We start from the raw sequence: 23,672 nt of genomic DNA on the forward strand, positions 1-23,672 counted from the left end.
TTCAGCACAAAAAAAAAAAAGTGTGCTGAAAAACTCAGCTTATACTCAAGTATATATGGTAGATTGAAAAGAATTGGTCGGAATAGATTTGCATGTTCCATTCTCCATGACAGTTATCTGTTGTGGCTGTATGGAACTGAGTGTACCACCTTTTCTCTGCCAGCATGTGCTTCTCTATTAGCCAGTCTGACTTCACGTGCCAGGCCGGCTAGTCGTAAGTAGAGCCATGGATGCTGAATGGTGAGAGGAAACATTCCAGTTCGCGTGCAGGTGCAACAGATCGTAAAGGTAACGCCAAAATCAAAGGTGAGCTAAGCCCACCGGCATCAGGGGCTTATCTACAGCATTCTGTAATGCTGTAGATAAGCCACCGATGTATCCTGAAAGATGAGAAAACTGTAATTAGACCTACCGGTAATTGTATTTCCAGGAATCCATCCTGACAGCACCACTGGAGGACATCCTTCTTACCCTCAGTGGGACAGGAACAACAAGCGGTTAAAAGGACCCTCCCCACTCCACCCACCAGTGATTTCCTAAGTACCACATCTGTATGGATGCAAAAAAGTTTATTAACAGTCATATACCAATGTTACATCACATTAGTCAATAGTATAAACTTGCAGTGGGAGGGAACTAGTAGTGCTGTCAGGATGGATTCCTAGAAATACAATTACTGGTAGGTCTAATTACAGTTTTCCAGTTCACCACCTGACAGCACCATTGGAGAAATACCAAAGGATGTTAAACTAGGGTGGGACTACTGCATGTAATATTTTTCTACCAAAAGCTAACTGATCTGATGAGACATCTAATTTATAGTGTCTTGCAAAGGTAGAAAGACTGGTCCAAGTCGCGGCCCTACAAATTTGCTCAGCTGAGGCTCCCCCCATGATGTAGAGATAGCTCGAGTTGAATGGGCTCTAAGAATATCCAGAGGATCTTTCCCTTGGCCTGTATATGCAAGGTTTATCATGGTTTTGATCCACCTAGCAATGGTTGATTTTGCTGCCTTACAACCTCTATTTAGACCCCCGTACTGTATGAACAAGTTAGTGTCCCGTCTCCAACCTTCCGTCGCCCCCAGGTATTTTAGAACAGTCTCCCTAATGTAAAGGTTATGGTAGACCCCTTCCTTTGTGTTTCTAGGGTGTTGGCAAAATGAGGGAAGGATTGTCTCCTGATTTATATTTGTTGAGGACACTACCTTGGGGAGGAAGGCTGGGTTAAGCCTTAAGACTATCCTGTCGTCAAAGATCTGAAGATATGGGTCCTGAGTGGAAAGAGCCTGCATCTCCCCCAATCTTTTAGCTAACGTGATGGCAATCAGGAAGGCAGTTTTAGGCTATGTTCACACTTTGCGGATTCCACTGCGGATTTTTCTGCAGCAGAATTCCAAAATCCGCAGTGAAAACCCGTCGCAGTTTTTACTGCGGATTTATCGCGGTTTTTACTGCGGTTTCTTCTGCGGATTTTCATCTGCAGTTTCCTATTGGAGCAGGTGAAAATCCGCAGAAAAGAAGTGACATGCTGCGGAATGTAATCCGCAGCGTTTCCGCGCGGATTTTTCTGCAGCATGTGCACAGCGTTTTTTGTTTGCCATAAGTTTACATTGTACTGTAAACTCATGGGAAACTGCTGCGGATCCACAGCGATCAAATCCGCTGCGGATCCGCAGCAAAATCCGCAAAGTGTGAACATAGCCTTAAAGGAGAGACTGGTTATGCCCATATCTTCTGATAACAAGTACGGGGTTTTACACAGGACATTAAGGACCAGGTTTAGGTCCCAAGGAGGAGTTGATTTTCTCACAAGTAGTCTCATTCTCTGCGTGACCCTGGAAAATCTTGCTATCCAAGGATGGGAGGCTAGTGACATAAAAAATGACACTAAGCGCTGCAATCTGTACTTTTAAACTACTAGGCCGGAGGCCCTTCTCAAAACAGAGTTGCAGGAAGTCGAGGATTCTGGGAATGTCAGGTTTTGAAGTATCCACAGGAACCTCTCCCAGAAAGGAACAATACCGCTTCCAGATTTTGTTATAAATCACTGAAGTCACCGGCTTTCTGCTTGCCTGGAGTGTGGTAATGACCTCTTCTAACAGGCCTCTGGATCTTAGGGTTCGCCGTTCAGGATCCAAGCAGATAGGTGTAGAGAGTCTGGGTCTTTGTGGAACACCGGGCCCTGTAGAAGGTCCTGCCTGTTCGGTAGTAAGATTGGTCTCTCTGTTGACATTCTGGGTAGTAGAGAAAACCAGCTCCTTTTTGGCCAAAAAAGAACCACCAGGATTACGGTTGCTCTCTCGTCTCGTATCTTCCTGAGTGTCTTTGGTATCAGAGGAAGAGGCGGAAATGCGTACAGGACACCTTCTCCCCAATACTGAGATAAGGCGTCTACTCCTGTGGCTCCATCTAGAGGATTGAGAGAGAAAAATGATCTGGTCTTTGCATTCGACCTGGTGGCAAAAAGATCCACCTGAGGTGTTCACCACTTCTGGCACAGACTGCTGAATATTTCTGGGTTCAGTTCCCATTCTCCGGAATGTACAGGTGTTCTGCTCAAGAAGTCTGCTACTTGATTCTTGGCGCCTTCCAGGTGAACTGCCGAGATGGATGTGACAGATTTCTCCGCCCATCTGAAAATTTAGTCTGCTAGATGTGGCAGCGGTGGATGTTTCGGACCTCCTTGGTGTCGTAGAAATGCCACTGCTGTGACATTGTCGGACAGTATCCTTACGTGTCTGCCCCTGACTTGTGACTGGGCCTGGTATAACACCTTCCAGATCGCATACAGCTCCCTGAAGTTTGACAACCTTGCAGCAATCTGAGGAGTCCATTCTCCCTGGTAATGTCTTCCCTACATGCCCGCCCCATCCGAATTGACTGGCGTCTGTGGTAACCGTAACCCAGGGATCGAGGATCCATGGAACTCCCTCTTTTAGGTTCTTCGGTGTGGTCCACCAGGTTAGGGATTTCTTTACGGACGGAGAAACAATCATCTTCCTGTCCAGGGAGCCCTGTTTCCTATTCCAAGATTTCAAAACCTCTCTGCAATCCCCGCGAGTGGAATTGGCTCCATTTCACAGGGTATGCATGCCGTCATAAAGCCCAGAATCCTCATTGCCTCTCTTATGGAGGGGGTACTCCTTCTGAATTGGTGTATGTGCCTGATCAAGGCCTCCTGTCTGTCTTCCAGTAAAAAAGATGTTCTGATGTTGGGAGTCTAATATGACCCCCAAAAATTTCATTCTGGAATTTGGGAGCAAGCATGTTTCCTCCATAGTGAGGACAGTTCTAGCCGTATAGCCGAATGCTCCCTGTCAGGATGGCCGGCGGCCTAAAGACCCCCTTAAGACGTTTATATAGGATTTACCTGGCTGATCCTGCTCTCCTTACCGCCACTGCGGTTGACCGTGCTGTAACGCCTCACCTGAGGCCAGCGCTGCTGCTGGCGCCATGCTCCCGCGCTGGCCGCGACCGAAAGTGACGCGGCCGCTGGACCCGGAAGTGGCCGCTTCGAAGCGGTCTCTGGAAAAAGTTGTGGCCGCATGCTGGAAGCGGCCGCCGCACTCACCCCCAGGCAGACTGGCGCCCGGACCGAGAGCCCCCTGGGTGGAGGAGACGGACCCGACCCCAGGAGCAGCGCTGCACTGGGGAAGCTGAGGGACCCCCCCATAGCAGGTATCAGCCACAGATGACTTGCGGCAGGGAAGGGAAAGGCTGGGCCCCCCCGATCCCCATCTGCACAGCACCGTCAGAGGAACAGCTTGCCATTCCTATCCACAGTGGGACAGGAGGAACACTGGTGGGTGGAGTGGGGAGGGTCCTTTTCACTACTTGTTCCTGTCCCACTGAGGGTAAGAAGGACGTCCTCCAATGGTGCTGTCAGGAGGTGAACTGGAAAAGTTAGATTATACTCACCTGGGCTGGCGATCCGATCGGCGTCACGGTCCGGGGGCCCCCCACCGTTATAATAATAATATAATAATAATTTTATTTATATAGCGCCAACATATTCCGCAGCGCTTTACAAATTATAGAGGGGACTTGTACAGACAATAGACATTACAGCATAACAGAAATACAGTTCAAAACAGATACCAGGAGGAGTGAGGGCCCTGCTCGCAAGCTTACAAACTATGGGGAAAAGGGGAGACACGAGAGGTGGATGGTAACAATTGCTTTAGTTATTCGGACCAGCTATAGTGTAAGGCTCAGGTGTTCATGTAAAGCTGCATGAACCAGTTACCTGCCTAAGTATGTAGCAGTACAGACACAGAGGGCTAATACTGCATAAAGTGTATGAGAACATGATGCGAGGAACCTTTTTTTTTTTAATTTTTTTTTTATTATAAATAGGCCACACAGGGATCGTTAGGTTAATGCATTGAGGCGGTAGGCCAGTCTGAACAAATGAGTTTTTAGGGCACGCTTAAAACTGTGGGGATTGGGGATTAATCGTATTAACCTAGGTAGTGCATTCCAAAGAATCGGCGCAGCACGTGTAAAGTCTTGGAGACGGGAGTGGGAGGTTCTGATTATTGAGGATGCTAACCTGAGGTCATTAGCGGAGCGGAGGGCACGGGTAGGGTGGTAGACTGATACCAGAGAGGAGATGTAGGGTGGTGCTGAGCCATGGAGTGCTTTGTGGATGAGGGTAGTAGTTTTGTACTGGATTCTGGAGTGGATGGGTAGCCAGTGTAATGACTGGCACAGGGTAGAGGCATCGGTGTAACGGTTGGTGAGGAATATGATCCTGGCTGCAGCATTCAGGACAGATTGGAGCGGGGAGAGTTTTGCAAGAGGGAGACCGATTAGTAGAGAGTTACAATAGTCCAGACGAGAATGAATAAGTGAAACAGTCAGAGTTTTTGCAGAGTCGAAATTAAGAAAAGGGCGAATTCTAGAAATGTTTTTGAGATGCAGGTAAGAAGAGCGAGCCAGTGATCGGATGTAGGGGGTGAATGAAAGGTCAGAATCAAGGATGACCCCAAGGCAGCGGGCATGTTGCTTTGGAGTAATGGTGGAACCGCACACGGAGATGGCAATAGGATGACGTCCTCTTCTAGTCTTCAAGACAAGACCTCTGACCTTTCCCGGCGCCTGCGCTTTGCAGTACTTTGCTCTGCCCTCAACAGGGCAGACAAAGTACGCCTGCGCCGGAGCGTGAAGACAAGAAGAGGACATCGTAAGAAGATGGGAGACCCGGGACTGGACCACGACGCCCATCGGACCAGACCGCAGTGGGACCGTCCCTGGTTGAGTATAATCTAACCTCTTTTTCTCATCTTTCAGGATACATTGGGGGCTTATCTACAGCATTACAGAATGCTGTAGATAGGCCCCTGATGCCGGTGGGCTTAGCTCACCTTCTATTTTGGGGGTGACAGGTTCCCTTTAACTATGGCCAATGGAACAGGATGTGCAAACAACTGCATTCTTTAAATATGCATTTACATCAGGGGGGGAATCTTTTTTCTGCAAAGGGCCCAGGGTGGATAAAAATCAATGTTTTTTTTAAAAAAATAAAAAAATCGGATTTTTATTTAAATCGGATTTTTTTTTTATTTGATTAATTTCAATAAACTGCTTTTTGAGGAAAATATTTTACCATCCAAAGGTTCTTCCATCATGAGATAAAGCTGAGTTGTTTAACTCAGTAGAATAAAGGCTGTATATGTGTAACATTCACAATGCCATGCTCTTCCAGAGGTTTCTGTAGGATTAGTGGGCAGTTTCTCTCCTATATTATCACAGACGCTCGCTTTACTTACGCAGTTCTCAAAACTGAATTTGACTCCGCAGAGGTCCCAGCCTCTTCTTCACGGCAAAAATGTTACAACATGAACAGAGTTGAGAAAAAGACCTTAATCCTATTGTTCTACAAACCTATGAATACAGAATCAACCCCTTCAGTGCCAAGTCCAAGAAGTTAGACAATATGTTTCTGATTGTTTGGAGTGGAATAGATCTGCACAACACAAGAAGAATGTGAATCTAAGTGTGAGGAGGAGGAAGGGCAAGCAGACAAGAAAATGAAAGTGAAACTTTGAGCACAATACTGCAGCATAGCCACAGACAGACAAGTCTGGATCTGTTTGTGTGTACGATCTGAGGTTTATTACATTCTATCCTTATAATGGCAGCAGGCCGTAAAAGAGACCCAGTTTGGGAATATTTTAATGAAGCTCCTTTGCCTATCGGTAAGGCAGGCATGCGTGCAAAATGCAAACGATGCAACAAAGAGATGCAAGGCCTGGTGGCGCGAATGAGGCAACATCATGAGAAGTGCGGTGATGAAGATGACCAAAGAAACACTTCTGAACAGGCAGGATCTTCAGGTTGGTAAACATTTTTATTGAATCCCATTTCTAAAGACTGAACTGTCATGTGTGAGAAAAATTATATTTCTTATTATTACTGCATGTTACTGTCATTTGGTACAGTTATGAAGAAAAACAAATATTCCTTTTGGGGCAGGGGCAGTGATGTGTTGTGTACAATAAGCAGAAATTGTATAAACAATAAAATAACAGCATTGACTTTTTTTGTTTAGGGGAATTCATGGATTCTGGAAACTATCCACCTCTAAGATCACCATCATCCTGTTCTACAGTTTCAGAGTTATCCATCCAGGATAGTGCTTCATTAGCAGCAGCATCATCATCAGACACCCACAGCCACATATCACCATCACCGAAAAGGAAGAAAAAACCTTTACCTCCTGGAACCACCATAGATAGGTTTGTGATAAGAACTAGCAGATTAGAAAAAGAGTTGATTGATGAAAAAATTGCCCAGTTTATTTATGCAACGAACTCTTCTTTCCGTCTGACTGAGAACCCACATTTCATTAATATGGTTCAGTCACTGAGACCAGGATACAGTCCACTCAGCAGAGCTGATGTTGCAGGGAAACTGCTGGATCAAGTGTATGACAGAGAAATGGAGCAATGTGCAACAGCTCTGGAGGGTAAAATTGTTAACCTAAGTATTGATGGGTGGAGTAATGTCCACAATGATCCTATTGTATGTGCTTGTATAACAACAGAAGAAGGTAAAGCCTTCCTTGCACAAACAACTGATACGTCAGGAAATGCACACACAAGCAGAATACTTACAAGAAGTGGCAGTAAAAGCTATAACGACATGTGAACAAAAATTCAAATGTCTAGTACGCAGTTTGGTCACTGACAATGCTGCAAACGTATCCAAGATGAGAAGAGATTTAGAAGAGCAGGGAGGGAATACAAAGCTGCTAATAACATATGGTTGCAGTGCTCATTTGCTGCACCTCTTAGCCAAAGACTTAAGTGTTCCAGAAATAAAGGCTAATGTTGTTGAAATTGCGAAATACTTCCGTAATAATCATTTTGCTGCAGCAGCTCTGAAAAGGATGGGTGGAACCAAGCTAACACTCCCACAAGATGTTAGATGGAACTCTGTGGTGGACTGTTTTGAGCAGTATATCAAAAACTGGCCTATTCTGATGACACTTTGTGAAGAAAATCGAGATAAAATAGATGGCACTGTCACGGCCAAAATCCTCAACATTGGGCTTAAGAGAAATGTTGAACATATGCTGAGCTTCCTGAAACCCATCTCTCAAGCTTTAAACAAAATACAGAAAAATAGCTGTTTTATTGCGGATGCTGTTGAAATTTGGAAGGAACTGAGTGAACACTTAAAAACAGAACTACACATGGACAGAATTAACCCCTTAGTGACCGAGCCAAATTTTTGAAATCTGACCAGTGTCACTTTATGTGGTAATAACTCTGCAACGCTTCAACAAATCCCAGTGATTTTGAGATTGTTTTTTCGTGACACATTATACTTTATGATAATGGTAAATTTAGTTCAACATTTTTTGTGTTTATTTATAAAAAATATCAAAAATTTGAGAAAAATGTTAAAAAATTAGCAATTTTATAAATTTGAATGATTATCCCTTTAATCCAGATAGTCATACAACAGCAAACCATTAATAAATAACATTTCCCACATGTCAGCTTTACATCAGGACCATTTGTAAAATGTTATTTTATTTTGTTAGCATTTTAGGAGGTTTAAAAATGTAGCAGCAATTTTTCATTTTTTCAAAGAAATTTACAAAATGTATTTTTTTTTAGGGACTTATCCATGTTTGAAGTGACTTTAGGGGTCCCATATATTGGGAAACCCACAAACGTGATACCATTTTAAAAACCGCACCCCTAAACATATTGAAAACTGCTGTCAGGTAGTTTATTAACCCTTCATGTGCTTTACAGGAATTAATGCAAAGTGGTATGACAGAAATGAAAATGTGTATTTTTACCACCTAAATGTTGCTAACTTCTAAACAGATTACTACAGCCGTCAGACTCTAAGGCCACTATTTGGTCATGAATTGCCATGGCAAACATCAGGACAACAAAATCATGATCTGAGGGTACCAATTGGGACAAAGAAGAAGCCCCCACACTGTTAACCATTTATAATGATGTAGTCACTATTGACAGCAGCATCTAAGGGGTTAAACAGATTTAGATTGTGCAAATACTGATCGTGGCTGGTACAGCAAGTTTTCAGCTATAGTGTACAACCGATAGATGCTGGATTGTCATCTGTATGGGGATACTATTCTCTTATATATCAGGTCAGTTAAAAGAAGTATTGGCGGTCATTAAGGGGTTAAATTACAAGCAGTAAACAAACGAATGGGACAAGCAATGACTCCAGCTCATTTTTTGGCAAATATCCAATATCAGGGTCAAAACCTAAGTGCTGAGGAAGAGGAGTTAAGGTACCTTCACACTAAACGACGCTGCAGCGATCCAGACAACGATCTGGATCGCTGCAGCGTCGCTGGAGAGCTGTCACACAGACAGCTCTCCAGCGACCAACGATGCCGGTAACCAGGGTAAACATCGGGTTACTAAGCGCAGGGCCGCGCTTAGTAACCTGATGTTTACCCTGGATACCATCCTAAAAGTAAAAAAAAAAAACAACCACTACATACTTACCTACCGCTGTCTGTCCTCGGCGCTCAGCTTCTCTGTACTGGCTGTGAGCACAGCGGCCGGAAAGCAGAGCAGTGACGTCACCGCTCTGCTTTCCGGCCACTGTGCTCACAGTGAGTGCAGGAAAGCACAGCGCCAGGGACAGACAGCCGAAGGTAAGTATGAAGCGTTTTTTTTTTTTTTTTACTTTTAGGATGGTATCCAGGGTAAACATCGGGTTACTAAGCGCGGCCCTGCGCTTAGTAACCCGATGTTTACCCTGGTTACCAGCGAAGACATCGCTGAATCGGTGTCACACACGCCGATTCAGCGATGTCAGCGGGAGAGCCAGCGACCAAAGAAAGTTCTGGCCCTCTAGCCCCGACCAACGACATCACAGCAGGATTCTGATCGCTGCTGCGTGTCAAACTGAACGATATCGCTAGCAAGGACGCTGCAACGTCACGGATCGCTAGCGATATCGTTTAGTGTGAAGGTACCTTTAGCTATGACATAGGTATCCAGCAATCATCCATCTTTAATGCCAACTATAATAAACTTCAGAGCTATGGGGGAACCATTCAAGAAATAGGTTTGCTGAAGATATTTTAAGGAAGGTCACTGAAAATGTAGGCCCCTTAAAAAATAGTGAGGAAAGAATGGTTGTAGATGACGAGGAAAAAGCTAACATATTAAACACCTTCTTCTCCACGGTATTCACGGTGGAAAATGAAATGCTAGGTGAAATCCCAAGAAACAATGAAAACCCTATATTAAGGGTCACCAATCTAACCCAAGAAGAGGTGCGAAACCGGCTAAATAAGATTAAAATAGATAAATCTCCGGGTCCGGATGGCATACACCCACGAGTACTAAGAGAACTAAGTAATGTAATAGATAAACCATTATTTCTTATTTTTAGGGACTCTATAGCGACAGGGTCTGTTCCGCAGGATTGGCGCATAGCAAATGTGGTGCCAATATTCAAAAAGGGCTCTAAAAGTGAACCTGGAAATTATAGGCCAGTAAGTCTAACCTCTATTGTTGGTAAAATATTTGAAGGGTTTCTGAGGGATGTTATTCTGGATTATCTCAATGAGAATAACTGTTTAACTCCATATCAGCATGGGTTTATGAGAAATCGCTCCTGTCAAACCAATCTAATCAGTTTTTATGAAGAGGTAAGCTATAGACTGGACCACGGTGAGTCATTGGACGTGGTATATCTCGATTTTTCCAAAGCGTTTGATACCGTGCCGCACAAGAGGTTGGTACACAAAATGAGAATGCTTGGTCTGGGGGAAAATGTGTGTAAATGGGTTAGTAACTGGCTTAGTGATAGAAAGCAGAGGGTGGTTATAAATGGTATAGTCTCTAACTGGGTCGCTGTGACCAGTGGGGTACCGCAGGGGTCAGTATTGGGACCTGTTCTCTTCAACATATTCATTAATGATCTGGTAGAAGGTTTACACAGTAAAATATCGATATTTGCAGATGATACAAAACTATGTAAAGCAGTTAATACAAGAGAAGATAGTATTCTGCTACAGATGGATCTGGATAAGTTGGAAACTTGGGCTGAAAGGTGGCAGATGAGGTTTAACAATGATAAATGTAAGATTATACACATGGGAAGAGGGAATCAATATCACTATTACACACTGAACGGGAAACCACTGGGTAAATCTGACAGGGAGAAGGACTTGGGGATCCTAGTTAATGATAAACTTACCTGGAGCAGCCAGTGCCAGGCAGCAGCTGCCAAGGCAAACAGGATCATGGGGTGCATTAAAAGAGGTCTGGATACACATGATGAGAGCATTATACTGCCTCTGTACAAATCCCTAGTTAGACCGCACATGGAGTACTGTGTCCAGTTTTGGGCACCGGTGCTCAGGAAGGATATAATGGAACTAGAGAGAGTACAAAGGAGGGCAACAAAATTAATAAAGGGGATGGGAGAACTACAATACCCAGATAGATTAGCGAAATTAGGATTATTTAGTCTAGAAAAAAGACGACTGAGGGGCGATCTAATAACCATGTATAAGTATATAAGGGGACAATACAAATATCTCGCTGAGGATCTGTTTATACCAAGGAAGGTGACGGGCACAAGGGGGCATTCTTTGCGTCTGGAGGAGAGAAGGTTTTTCCACCAACATAGAAGAGGATTCTTTACTGTTAGGGCAGTGAGAATCTGGAATTGCTTGCCTGAGGAGGTGGTGATGGCGAACTCAGTCGAGGGGTTCAAGAGAGGCCTGGATGTCTTCCTGGAGCAGAACAATATTGTATCATACAATTATTAGGTTCTGTAGAAGGACGTAGATCTGGGTATTTATTATGATGGAATATAGGCTGAACTGGATGGACAAATGTCTTTTTTCGGCCTTACTAACTATGTTACTATGTTACTATGTCACACCAGTAAACTGGTGGAAGTCACTTAAGCGCTTGGATTTAGAGACTGTTCAAGTAATGATTTCACTTTTAACAGCAGTAGCTTCTTCTGCAGGCGTTGAAAGAATATGCTCTTCCTTTGGACTCATTCATTCTAAATTGAGAAATCGGTTGGGACCCAATAAAGCAGGAAAGCTTGTTTTTCTTTTCCAGATTATGAATAGGAACAAAGAAGATGATGATGAAGATGACGACAAGTGAGCTACAGAGGACAGCAGGGACAGTAGTATTTAAGTTTTTCATGTGTCGGCTGGGCTGACAGTCTAAGTTTCTTATAATATATATATATTTTGTTTAGCCATATTAGTTAACAAACATGGATGTTTGTTTAAGCAAATAACTTATGCTGTAATGTTATTGTTTCAGTTGAATAAATCTATTTAAATTGTTATTAAGGTCAGGATTATTTTTCTCCTTCCTAAGTACAACAGAACAGTGGTGTCCAAATATGATTAACCCATTAAACTGGGGAGAAAAAAGTAATATAAAAAGTGATTCTAAAAATCTTCATCTACTTGCATGTTAACCCCTTCCCGACCCATGACGCCACGTAGGAGTCATGAAAGTCGGTGCCAATCCGACCCATGACGCCTATGTGGCGTCATGGAAAGATCGCGTCCCTGCAGATCGGGTGAAAGGGTTAACTCCCATTTCACCCGATCTGAAGGGACAGGGGGAGTGGTAGTTTAGCCCAGGGGGCTACGATCGCTCTGATTGGCAGTTTCACTTTCAACAGCCAATCAGAGCGATTTGTAATATTTCACCTATTAAAACTGGTGAAATATTACAATCCAGCCATGGCCGATGCTACAATATCATCGGCCATGGCTGGAAACACTGATATGCCCCCACCCCAACGATCGCCCCACCAAGCCACCGATCTGTCCGGTACACTGCTCCGGCTCCCCTCCGTCATGTGCTCCGCTCCAACCCCCCGTGCTCCGCTCCAACCCCCCGTGCTCCGATCCAACCCCATCATACTTACCAATCCTGCCGGGGTCCGTCCGTCTTCTCCCTGGGCGCCGCCATCTTCCAAAATGGCGGGCGCATGCGCAGTGCGCTCACCGAATCTACCGGCCGGCAGATTCGTTCCAAAGTGCATTTTGATCACTGAGATATAATCTATCACAGTGATCAAAATAAAAAAAATAATTACCCCCCCTTGTCACCCCCATAGGTAGGGACAATAAAAAAAATAAAAGAAATTTTTTTTTCCACTAAGGTTAGAATAGGGTTAGGGTTTTAGGGTTAGGGTTTCGGTATGTGCACACGTATTCTGTTCCTCTGCGGATTTTTCCGCTGCGGATTTGATAAATCCGCAGTGCTAAACCGCTGCGGATTAATGGCGGATTTACCGCGGTTTTTCTGCGCATTTCACTGCGGTTTTACAACTGCGATTTTCTATTGGAGCAGTTGTAAAACCGCTGCGGAATCCGCAGAAAGAAGTGACATGCTGCAGAATGTAAACCGCTGCGTTTCTGTGCAGTTTTTCTGCAGCATGTGTACAGCAATTTTTGTTTCCCATAGGTTTACATTGAACTGTAAACTCATGGGAAACTGCTGCGGATCCGCAGCGTTTTCCGCAGCGTGTGCACATACCTATAGAATTAGGCTATGTGCACACGGTGCGGATTTGGCTGCGGATCCGCACCGGATTGGCCGCTGCGGATTCGCAGCAGTGTTCCATCAGGTTTACAGTTCCATGTAAACCTATGGAAAACCAAATCAGCTGTGCCCATGGTGCGGAAAATACCGCGCGGAAACGCTGCGTTGTATTTTCCGCAGCATGTCAATTCTTTGTGCAGATTCCACAGCGTTTTACACCTGTTCCTCAATAGGAATCCGCAGGTGAAATCCGCACAAAAAACACTGGAAATCCGCGGTAAATCCGCAGGTAAAACGCAGTGCCTTTTACCCGCGGATTTTTCAAAAATGATGCTGAAAAATCTCACACGAATCCGCAACGTGGGCACATAGCCTTAGGGTTAGGGTTGGAATTAGGGTTGTGATTAGGGTTATGGCTACAGTTGGGATTAAGGTTAGGGGTGGGCAGCACGGTGGCGCAGTGGTTAGCACTGCAGCCTTGCAGCGCTGGGGTCCTGGGTTCTAATCCCACCCAGGACAACATCTGCAAAGAGTTTGTATGTTCTCTCCGTGTTTGCGTGGGTTTCCTCCGGGCACTCCGGTTTCCTCCCACATTCCAAAGACATACTGATAAGGATTCTAGATTGTGAGCCCCATCAGGAACAGTGATAATGTGTGCAAAACTGTAAAGCGCTGCGGAATGTTAGCGCTATATAAAAATAAAGATTATTATTATAGGGGTGTGTTGAGGTTAGGGGTGTGTTGGGGTTAGGGTTGTGATTAGGGTTATGGCTACAGTTGGGATTAGGGTTAGGGGTGTGTTGGGGTTAGTGTCGGAGGTAGAATTGAGGGGTTTCCACTGTTTAGGCACATCAGGGGTCTCCAAACGCAACATGGCGCCACCATTGATTCCAGCCAATCTTGTATTCAAAAAGTCAAATGGTGCTCCCTCACTTCCGAGCCCCGACGTGCGCCCAAACAGCGGTTTACCCCCACATATGGGGTATCAGTGTACTCAGGACAAACTGCGCAACAATTACTGGGGTCCAATTTCTCCTGTTACCCTTGTGAAAATAAATTGCTTGCTAAAACATCATTTTTGAGGAAAGAAAAATGATTTTTTATTTTCACGGCTCTGCGTTGTAATCGTCTGTGAAGCACTTGGGGGTTCAAAGTGCTCACCACATATCTAGATAAGTTCCTTGGGGGGTCTAGTTTCTAAAATGGGGTCACTTGTGGGGGGTTTCTACTGTTTAGGCACACCAGGGGCTCTGCAAACGCAACGTGACGCCCGCAAACCATTCACTACTTCCCTTCTGAGCCCCGGCATGTGCCCAAACAGTAGTTTACCCCCACATATGGGGTATCACCGTACTCAGGAGAAACTGGACAACAAATATTGGGGTCAAATTTCTCCTGTTACCCTTGGGAAAATTAAAAAATTGCAGGCTAAAAGATCATTTTTGAGAAAATAGTTTTTTTATTTTATTTTCATGGCTCTGCGTTATAAACTTCTGTGATGCACCTGGGGGTTTAAAGTGCTCAATATGCATCTAGATAAGTTCCTTGGGGGGTCTAGTTTCCAAAATGGGGTCACTTGTGGGGGAGCTCCAATGTTTAGGCACACAGGGGCTCTCCAAACGCGACATGGTGTCCGCTAACAATTGGAGCTAATTTTCCATTCAAAAAGTCAAATGGCGCTCCTTCCCTTCCGAGCCTTACCATGTGCCCAAACAGTGGTTTACCCCCACATGTGAGGTATTGGTGTACTCAGGACAAATTGCCCAACAAATTTTAGGATCCATTTTATCCTGTTGCCTATGTGAAAATGAAAAAATTGAGGCTAAAAGAATTTTTTTGTGAAAAAAAAAAAGTACTTTTTCATTTTTACGGATCAATTTGTGAAGCACCTGGGGGTTCAAAGTGCTCACTATGCATCTAGATAAGTTCCTTGGAGGGTCTAGTTTCCAAAATGGGGTCACTTGTGGGGGAGCTCTAATTTTTAGGCACACGGGGGCTCTCCAAACGTGACATGGTGTCCGCTAAAGAGTGGAGCCAATTTTTCATTCAAAAAGTCAAATGGCGCTCCTTCCCTTCCAAGCCCTGCCGTGCGCCCAAACAGTGGTTTACCCCTACATATGAGGTATCAGCGTACTCAGGACAAATTGGACAACAACTTTCGTGGTTCAGTTTCTCCTTTTACCAATGGGAAAATAAAAAAATTGTTGCTAAAAGATTTTTGTGACTAAAAAGTTAAATGTTCATTTTTTCCTTCCATGTTGCTTCTGCTGCTGTGAAGTACCTGAAGGGTTAATAAACTTCTTGAATGTGGTTTTGAGTACCTTGAGGGGTGCATTTTTTAGAATGGTGTCACTTTTGGGTATTTTCAGCCATATAGACCCCTCAAAACTGACTTCAAATGTGAGATGGTCCCTAAAAAAAATGGTTTTGTAAATTTCGTTGTAAAAATGAGAAATCACTGGTCAAATTTTAACCCTTATAACTTCCTAGCAAAAAAAAAAATTTTGTTTCCAAAATTGTGCTGATGTAAAGTATACATGTGGGAAATGTTATTTATTAACTATTTTGTGTCACATAACTCTCTGGTTTAACAGAATAAAAATTCAAAATGTGAAAATTGCGAAATTTTCAAAATTTTCGCCAAATTTCCGTTTTTATCACAAATAAACGCAGAATTTATTGACCTAAATTTACCACTAACATGAAGCCCAATATGTCACGAAAAAACAATCTCAGAACCGCTAGGATCCGTTGAAGCGTTCCTGAGTTATTACCTCATAAAGGGACACTGGTCAGAATTGCAAAAAACGGCAAGGTCTTTAAGGTCAAAATAGGCTGGGTCATGAAGGGGTTAAAGTAGCAAGAACTAGTTTAGGTAGAAACTTTGATTTAAATCACTGATTTAAATCAAGCCTTACTGACTAGTGATTTAAATCAGTTAGATTTAAATCAAATCCACCCTGAAAGGGCCATTTGTATATTTGTAGAATGTAAGCTCGCAAGGGCAGTGTCTTCGCCCCTCTGTATCAGTCTGTAATTGTTAGTTTACTTACTTTAAGTGTTATCCGTAATTTGTATGTAACCCCTTCTCATGTATAGCACCATGGAATCAATGGTGCCATATAAATAATAATATTTATACCATCCTTTGGGGGCAGTACAAACTCCACCCATAAAGTATATACTGACTGGCACTGGTGTCAGGACGTAATCCTTCATTGCATGCCCTTCAGTGTTCAGGGGGCGTGGGGGGTGTGTGTGTGTGTGTGTGTGTGTGTGTGTGTGTGTGTGTGTGTGTGTGTGTGTGTGTGTGTGTGTGTGTGTGTGTGTGTGTGTGTGTGTTCGCGCGCTAACAGAGCAAGAGGAAATTAGTGAGCTGGTGGCAATCAAAATATAGCTCCCTGCGCCCAAGAATGCGGTCTCAGAATCTGCTTGGGGGCCTGATAAAAAGGTCATCGAGGGCCGTAAATGGCCCTGTGGACTGAGGTTCCCAACCCCTGATTTACATGAAGGATCTCACATTTATGAGAAAAAAATATTTAAAACCAGAAGAAACTTTACATTAAGCTTTTTTAATCTCCAAATACATTTACAAAGTGTTTACACTTTATAGTCAACGCTTTCATATATCAGAATATATACTACATATTAGAAGGGGCTCTCCAAGAATGATCAAAATGATGATCACATTTCAGGTAGTCCTAGTCTCAAGACATGTTCTCAACTGTGAGCAGTGTGAACATACCCAATTTGCTTACTTAGCCAACGAGTAGACAGAACATGGCTGACTGAGCACAACTGTTTTTTTCTTGTGGTGCTCATTCTTTGTGTTGCTGTAAAACGAAGACCAGTAGAACAGATTTGCAAATATGCAAGGAGCAGTATGAAGCTAAAGGAAAAAAAAAAAAGCCACAACTCTGTGCTCAGTCAACCAACCAAGAGTTTGAGTGAGATCACTTTAAGAAATGTTGTCTCGACAGTTTCTTCATGCTGCAACCCCATCCTGACATGGCTTGTACAGATTGCAGCGTGAAATATGTGATGGTAGCAGTTTTATTCATATTTTTGACGCACCCATTTAACCTATAGCTGGGAAACTAAACAAATTAAGTAACGTCACATAGCATGTCTAAAGGATCAAATTTTGTCTTCAAAAGAAAGAGTGGAACGTCTTCAGGTGAGAACATTAACCTTCAAAAGCAAAATTTAGTTGCAAGAGGAACCATCTGTGTTTCCATTGGCTGTGGACGGCTCTGATGCCAATACATCATCACTGGCTGGTTCATTGGGTTGTGGAGAGGTCCCCGCTGATTGGATTCTACGCTGAAATAGTGATAGAAAAACCATTTTAGACAAACCTGTGATCAGGCTCAATTTGCACACACACACACACACAAGTATGTCTCTTCCAACTGAATTGGCTTGGACATACAGGAAGCTTGCCCAACCAACAGACCACAGGAAGTAGTTAATGTGTGCTCCTGTTTGAAACCAGCAGCTACAGCAAGCCACCAGCCTTGATTTAGGGCAATGACCGTTGTTACTCTAGTTTACAGACGTTTGAAATCAATCTTTTCACAAATATCCACAGTGCCTTTCTAAAAACTCAGGAAAAAAAAAAAAAAGATTCACAACCAAAAATTAATAAGAGCTAATCAAAAATTATACTTAAGTCTTAAAAGGGGGTTTCCACTGCAAGGACATTTATGAAATCTCCTGGATAGGCCATCTATATAAAAGATGAGTGGGGCACTCCTTTGATCAGAGGTTACCAGCTCCACCTGTTAACTGTGCGGAATGGGAAGTCACTGCACCGTCACACTATTTAGTGGCTGCTCCCGTGTTCTGCAGACTAGCTTTTATTCAAATTAAGGTTTTTATTATTATATTTCTGTACAAGATTTCAGCAATCTTGAGCAATTTGCCATTAGCAGCAGATTTTACATCAGCCACAAAGAACCATAGGAAACAATAGAAACAATAGGGTCTTTACCTTCTGTTGGAGGTTTCTCTAGGCATGCTCTATGACAAACAAATGTCATCCATACAGGAGGAAGTTTGTAAATGGTGTGACTTTGCACTGAATTATCTGTACAGGTGTTCTACTGCATTGGAATCCTGCCTGTAATTAGGTCTACTGTCTAATAAGAGATCTTCATGTGAGGCTCGGAAACCAGAGTGCAAACTGCAATATTCCTCTTCACCCCCCTCCATCACCCCGGATAGGGGCATGGAAAAGAAAATACAACTAAGCCCATCTAGTAATTTTTAAATGACTCAGAGGCGACTAATACAGACACATGTTATCCATTAACCACATAGGACTAGAAGTCTGAATGAGCAAAATGAAGCTTTACATACCTGACCTGCAGATCTCACCAGGGAGTCAGCGGTCAGAAGTTTGTCACTTGTAGGGGTCTGGTCAGCGTCATCTGCAATCATCTCAAATGGGGTTTTTGAAACATCATTCAAAGCCGCATCAGCTGAGGGATCAAAGAGGAGAGGAGATGGAGGACACTGCATTCCATCACCTACAACATCAAGGTCCTAAGAAAGGAAAGAAAATATATGACTAGCAAACTATTTTCCCTTTAAATTACAATTGTAGATTTATTCCCCCACAGAACTTACATCACTGAACTCGAGAGGCAAGTTCTCAGTCGGCTGCAGCTCTGCTGCGCTCAAGTACAGCTCCATAGGAGCCACATCCATCGGCTCTGGCACAGGCAGCACTGGCTCAGACTTGTACATTGGTGATGGTAAACTGTAGTGAAGAGGGCAGCAGGGATCTTCAGACAGACTCACTGGAAGAGGCTTGTTGCAAGGAACTTCTTCAGAACCCACACACATCTTGAAAAGAACTTGGTTGCTGTCTTGACAAATATCTGATAATATTGAATTAAGGATCATTTGTTTCACAGGTTGTAAAAGACAATTAACACCTTTATAACAGGTTAACTGACTACGGCCATTGCTAGCTAGTGAGGGCTAAAATTCAGAGCCTGCTCCATAAACCTGCACCCGCCTTGTTGCATCACATCCTGTGGAGGGAAGGGGGTTAAAGAATAACTATTGAAGGTTAAACAATTCAACCCAATAGGTCACCTCACTTATAAAATGAAAAATTACATATCTAAACAGAATGGTAAACATACTATCCAAGCCCATTTTCCCTAGACAAGGGAATCTAAACAGAATGTAGAGCTTTTCTAAGAAAAACACACCTCAATTTATGATGGCCGTCAAGTACAGTTTTAAAGATATCCTTATTTTTGATGATTATTAATGCAATAGCCGAGATTAATTTAAAAGATGAAAGATTTTTTAAACTGCATAAAACAGAACAAAGATACACTTGTAATTAAGCTGCCCACAAGGCAAAGGATACGGGACAGGCAATGTCTGCTCAAAGGAAGGCTTGGATTAGAGCAGCGTACATCTTCGACAAAGGAAAGGCAGCGTTGGCTGGATCTAGTGGTGTGTGCCTGTATAAGGGGAACAAAGTTTTGCTTTCAAAGTCGTGGCCATCAGTACATTATCACTATTAGATATGGACAAAGGTTCAGCATTATTACATTTATGATTCAAACTGGACTTGTGGACACTGACCCGCTGTGCTGGTTCTTTCATTATACGACAGGCAAAACAGACAGTTACATGACTTGTTCCACACTATTGCATTGGCTACAAAACATTTAATTTTACAATACTGGTTGGCCAGTACACTTCCAGGGATAAAAGATTAACGCAGGACTAATGTCTCTCCTATATTTAGAAAAAAAGAGAAGCAGAAAGGAATAAAGATAAGATGATGAAAAGATTTTTTGAAAAATGGAGAGTGTTCATGGAATCGTTATGGTCTACTGGGGAATTCAGGAGATAATGAGGTCTTTTGTTAACTCAGATTGGCATTTGTTAGAAGACTTAAGTAGTAGTTTGGGTAAATTAAAATTTGTCACATGATAATTGCATCAGATGTTGTATGTTCTGGATTTGATTGTCGGATTACAATCATTGAAGCTGGATAGATGTGGACATTAGGGGATATGTTAATTGTATTTGTGTTACCAAGATGAACGATTGTTTTTTTTGTGTAAATCTAAAACAACATTTGCAGTGTGTATTTTGCCGATTTGTTTTTTTTTTTTTAAAAAAACCAAAAATGTTTATAAAAAAAAAAAAAAAAAAAAAAAAAAAGAAGAAAGAAAGAAAGAACTTGTTTCTTCAGACTGAAATAGCTGCGACTACATGTGGTAAACAGCACAGCCATCAGACCACCGGAAGAGTTCTTATAGGCACCTGCTTGAAACTCGCAGCTACAAACAAGCCACGAGCCTTGATTCAGGGCCTGATCACCTACGATAAGGCTGTCATTCCTATACGAGCGATAGATATATAGATTTAGATATCTCTCTATCTAGTAATCAGTGTTAGAAATTTTCAGTTAAGATGCTCGTGCTCAAGGGCAGGACTGTAGGCAGAGTCTTAGCTTCCTGCTCTAAGCCACAGAAACCAAGGAAAGACCTGCCCACAGGCAGACACTGTGCTTCAGGGCGGTCTGTAGGCAGGTCTCTCCTTGGTTTCCCTGGCTTAGAGCAGGGCGATAAGACTGTCTCCACTCCTGCCCCGGATCACGAGCATCTCAGTAACTGAAAACTTAAAAAGGGACACTGTCACCCCCTCCAGCTGTTAAACTAAAAGAGCCACCTTGTGCAGCAGTAATGCTACATTCTAACAAGGTGGCTCTTTTAGTTTTTGCTTCTGTTATTCCCTCAATAAAGCGTTTTATAATTTTCTCCAAATACCTATCTTTAGACCTGGAGGCAGGTCTGAAGCCCCCCTCTTTGAATCGCCCAACTGCCGTCCGTCATCTCTTCTGGGGCGCTGGTCGCCGCCCCCTCAGCGCGGTTTTCATCTGAAATCTGGCGCCTGCGCTTTGCGTGCCTGCCAGGCGCATTGAGTGTTGGCAGTCATAGCTCAGATGCCTGGTTCCTGACGGCGCCTGTGCGGGCAGTGCGGCCACCCTGTTGCTGAATCCCCGCCATGCACTGTGCATAATGCATAACAGTGCGGGGAGGGGATTCAGCAACAGGGTGGCCGCACTGCCCGCACAGGCGCAGTCAGGAACCCGGCATCTGAGCTATGACGGCCAATACTCAATGCGCCTGCCCCTGGCAGGCACCGGATTTCAGACGAAAACAGTGCTGAGGGGGGCGGCGACCAGCGCCCCAGAAGAGATGACTGACAGCAGTTGGGCGCTTCAGACCTGCCTCCAGGACTAAAGATAGGTATTTGGGGAAAATTATAAAACGCTTTTTTGAGGTAATAACAGAAGCAAAAACTAAAAGAGCCACCTTGTTAGAATGTAGCATTACTGCTGCACAAGGTGGCTCTTTTAGTTTATAACGGCTGGAGGGGGTGACAGTGTCCCTTTAAAAACACTGATTATACAAGAACCACAAGACAGATTTCTTCACCCCAAGTATCATTTTAATCAGTTTTACACTGCCAACCTGACAAGGTCTGTAGTTTACTTTAAACGCCTCGCTGGACTACGACGCAATGAATTCTTTAAGAGGCGCACATTACTTAATGAATTTGGTGTATTCTCTCAGTGGGGTGTGCCTTGCCAGGGACTATAGAGTAGCATTTCTGTTGTAAAAGTGGCCAGCACTTTGGCATAATTTGATGAACAGGTGTAGCCATGCCCCACCCCCTCGCCAGATCTACCCACTTTGGAAGAGCTGTTCTAAACGGCCATGAAAACCACCAAATATTGCAAAATTGTATGCACAATTCCACACTACACAAAAATGGTACCTTTCAAAGCAGTCTACACCAGATTTATGGCATAGAAGCTTTGATCAATTGCCCCAAAAGAGTTCTGAAAACTAGTGTAAGGAGAAGTTGGAGCAACTGCCTATAGTAAGATTTCAGCTCATTGTTCAAAGAATAGAAATTACATCAAAGTGGTTGATTTTAAGCATTTCCTCCACTTTCTCCTCTGTGGTTTTTGAGAAAGGTTTTAAGATTTATCATGTCACAACATTCCCAAAAGTGAGCATATTTAGCTTTTGAGTATGTAAAATTCTCATGCGTGGGTTTATTTAGCCTTCTTATTTCTGTATAGAACAAGGTAAAGCACCTTTTCTTCAGAATATACCTTTATATACTCGAGTATAAGCCGACCCCCCCCTAAATTTTGCAGCAAAAAACTGGGAAGACTTATTGACTTGAGTATAAGCCTAGGGTGGAAAATGCAGCAGCTACCGGTAAATGTCAAAAATAAAAATCGATACCAATAAAAGTAAAATTAATTGAGACATCAGTAGGTTAAGTGTTTTTGAATATCCATATTGAATAAGGAGCCCCATAAAATGCTCCATACAGTTCATTATGGCCCCATAAGATGCTCCATATACAAATATGCCCCATATAATGCTCCATGCAGTTCTTTATGGCCCCATATAATGCTCCATGCAGTTCATTATGGCCACACAGATGCCCCATATAATGCTCCATGCAGTTCTTTATGGCCCAATATAATGACCCATACAGTTCTTTATGGCCCCATAGACGATTCATATAACAATGTGCCACATGTAATGCTGCTGCACTAAAAAAAAAAAAAATAAAAAAAAAAATGACATACTCACCTCTCGTCGCTGCTCCTCAGCGTCCCCTCTCTCTGCACCGACTGTTCAGGCAGAGGGCGGCGTGCACACCAATACGTCATCACGCCCTCTGACCTGCAGGCACTGCAGAGGACGCGGAAGACGGAGCATCGATGGAATGCGGAAAGGTGAATATGAAATACTCACCTGCTCCCGGCGCTCCTGCATGTCCCACGGTCTCCGGGCGCGGCAGCTTCTTCCTGTAGTGAGAAGTCACATGGTACCGCTCATTACAGTAATGAATATGTGGCTCCACCCCTATGGGAGTGGAGTCCATATTCATTACTTTAATGAGCGGTACCAGTGACCGCTGAACAGGGGAAGAAGCTGCCGCGCCCGAAGACCGTGAGACATGCAGGGACTGCATCAGGAGCAGGTGAGTATTTGACAGTCATCACTCCCCCTCACCCGCCAACCATGACTCAAGTATAAGCCGAGAGGGGCACTTTCAGCCCATTTTTTGGGGCTGAAAATCTCGGCTTATACTCGAGTATATACGGTAATCTAAATACAGAGTGCAAAAAAAACAAAAACAAACAAAACTACTGTTTAGTTGACACCACCATACTACTGATCATTTAATAGCATAATCAAGACTATACCTGTTGGGAGCCACCCTCAGTGGCCAACATACGACGCTCTTTCAGTTGCCGATGTAAAAGAGCCTCTATGCCATAACGTTTTCGATAGCGTCGTAGTGCTTTTAATTTCCTCAGGTTGTCACGCTCTTTGGAGGAGAGTCCTTCTGGTCCAGTGAGTAGACTACTCCCTAGGGTAAGGGAGAGACAAGATACTGACCACCAGAATAAGCTAAAAATAAATGTAAACAAGAGTGTAAAAAAAACAAAAAAAACAAAAAAGTAGTCCGAGTTAGGGTTTGCTGGAGTGTAAATATAGAATAGTCTTACACTTGAAACTCATTTTTCTAAATGTTAAACAGGAAGACTACT

The 23,672-nt window shown here is 43.4% G+C and overlaps 1 protein-coding gene and 2 non-coding genes across 4 annotated transcripts in view; all 3 read right to left on the bottom strand.

Annotated features, from left to right (window-relative positions):
* Positions 1–16,604: 16,604 nt before the first annotated feature.
* KANSL2 (KAT8 regulatory NSL complex subunit 2) overlaps positions 16,605–23,672 on the bottom strand; it is a 28,700-nt gene continuing 21,632 nt past the window's right edge. For both annotated transcript variants that reach the window (XM_069758327.1, XM_069758328.1), the window contains exons 6-10: positions 23,325–23,491; positions 19,437–19,533; positions 18,680–18,933; positions 18,410–18,595; positions 16,605–17,371 (exon numbers count right to left, since the gene is read on the bottom strand). In XM_069758327.1, the coding sequence (XP_069614428.1) occupies positions 17,255–17,371; positions 18,410–18,595; positions 18,680–18,933; positions 19,437–19,533; positions 23,325–23,491 (821 nt within the window). In that variant the 3' untranslated portion in view covers positions 16,605–17,254. The remainder of the gene's footprint in view (positions 17,372–18,409; positions 18,596–18,679; positions 18,934–19,436; positions 19,534–23,324; positions 23,492–23,672) is intronic.
* LOC138673255 (small nucleolar RNA SNORA2/SNORA34 family) lies at positions 17,446–17,580 on the bottom strand. Its single transcript, XR_011319909.1, has one exon. It is a non-coding gene; the product is annotated as a small nucleolar RNA SNORA2/SNORA34 family (small nucleolar RNA).
* Positions 20,263–20,399, bottom strand: LOC138673257 (small nucleolar RNA SNORA2/SNORA34 family). Its single transcript, XR_011319911.1, has one exon. It is a non-coding gene; the product is annotated as a small nucleolar RNA SNORA2/SNORA34 family (small nucleolar RNA).

Source organism: Ranitomeya imitator, chromosome 3 (genome assembly GCF_032444005.1).
Source record: "Ranitomeya imitator isolate aRanImi1 chromosome 3, aRanImi1.pri, whole genome shotgun sequence".
Lineage (NCBI taxonomy): Eukaryota > Metazoa > Chordata > Amphibia > Anura > Dendrobatidae > Ranitomeya > Ranitomeya imitator.